The 1,395-nt window shown below is 45.7% G+C and overlaps 1 protein-coding gene across 1 annotated transcript; it reads right to left on the bottom strand.

Moving 5' to 3' along the window:
• Window positions 1-4: 4 nt before the first annotated feature.
• Window positions 5-1,053, bottom strand: PTCHD3 (patched domain containing 3; the record flags this gene model as incomplete). Its single annotated transcript, XM_010176610.1, has 1 exon — window positions 5-1,053. A coding segment is annotated over one exon (1,049 nt), but the record flags the coding sequence as incomplete, so codon positions are not given.
• Between the last annotated feature and the right edge of the window lie 342 nt (window positions 1,054-1,395).

Raw genomic sequence — 1,395 nt, 5'->3', positions numbered from 1 at the left:
CCAGGTACTGATCGTAGTAGATGAACGCTGGGTGGTACACCATTAACGGAATACTGCACTGCTCGGCCGTCTCTCTTAACTCATTGAGAAGATTCTTCTCATCAACGGCTGAGGTCACGTTCACTGTCTGGATGAAGAAACGTGAAGCTTCTATTTCATCCTGAGTCTTGTTAATGTCCCACTCAAAGCTGGGAACAAAGCGGAACAGGCTAGGCAAGTTATTAATGAAAAGAGTCTTATTGCTTATATTTATCCAACCACTTTGAGCAGCTGTTGTGTATGCTCTCAGCCATGACTCTGAGAGGTTCTTATCTACATAGGAAATGCCCTCTAAATTCTGTGTGCAGTTCTCAATGCCAAGACGAACAGTCTCATTCCAGTAATCTACACTTTCCGTAATGACAACCATCACCCTGGGTCCATACGCTGAGAAGTATTTGTCCTCGTCGTCATAGTATGGAATAACGTAGGAGCCATCACTCGCCAGATTTCGAAGATCGATGCCTTCCCTGATCTGAGTACATCCATAAATGCTGCCACCCAAATACGCTGCGTACAGCACCACCACAAGCAGCTTGATCCATTTATTGGTGAAGAAAGGGCCGTAGTACTTTCTGAAGAATACGCTCATTGGATGTTCACTTCCTGGCTGAGAGGACTGCCTAGAACAGCTGCCTATACAGCAAGCATTGTACAAGCAGGACTTGTCCGCCCGATCCTCATCTACTCCCACAGGCATACAAGTTAGCCAGTGCCGGTTTCCTTGCTCCCTTTTATGATTTAATACAATAATTGCCCCAAAGAAGGTCAGGGTATATAAATAGCAGAAGACAAAAGCGGTGCCTGTATAGAGGCAAAACGATCTCACGGACGGAAAAGCAGTCCAGGTGCCAATGAAGAAGGCCAAAACATCTGTGAGAGTGGTGATGGTGACAGAAAGTGCTGCTTCTGCGTAAGTCTCGGCCAGCAGAGATTTAATATTGGATTTCTCTTTTTTCCTTGAGCTTTGCTCCCAGGTAGCAATCATGATGAACATGTCATCGACACCAACTCCTGCAGGAGCAGAAACAGTTAACGCTGCATTGCAAATGGCAGCTCCCACCAACACCCAACAAAAGCGCAAAATCAATCACGTTAAGTCTGCATAAGATTTTGAAGAAGAGAGGTAGGCTGTTAGCATTGCTTTAGTGCTGATGCAAGTTAAACAGGCACAGGAAAACAGATCCCTTCTGCACAGCTCAATTTATCACACTTCAGAAACTCCTGGTGACCTGATGGGTTGTTGGTCCCTCATCCTACTCTGCTGAAGGACTGAGCCCACCTAGTCCATCTCTGACAAGAGTGTTGTACCTGCTCTTCAGGTGTCCAGTGATGTAGGTTACAGAGATTTAAATA

This window comes from Antrostomus carolinensis, unplaced genomic scaffold (genome assembly GCF_000700745.2).
Source record: "Antrostomus carolinensis isolate BGI_N321 unplaced genomic scaffold, ASM70074v2 C13277900, whole genome shotgun sequence".
Lineage (NCBI taxonomy): Eukaryota > Metazoa > Chordata > Aves > Caprimulgiformes > Caprimulgidae > Antrostomus > Antrostomus carolinensis.
Note: the sequence above shows the minus strand (reverse complement) of the source record. Positions and strands in the feature narration are given on the sequence as shown.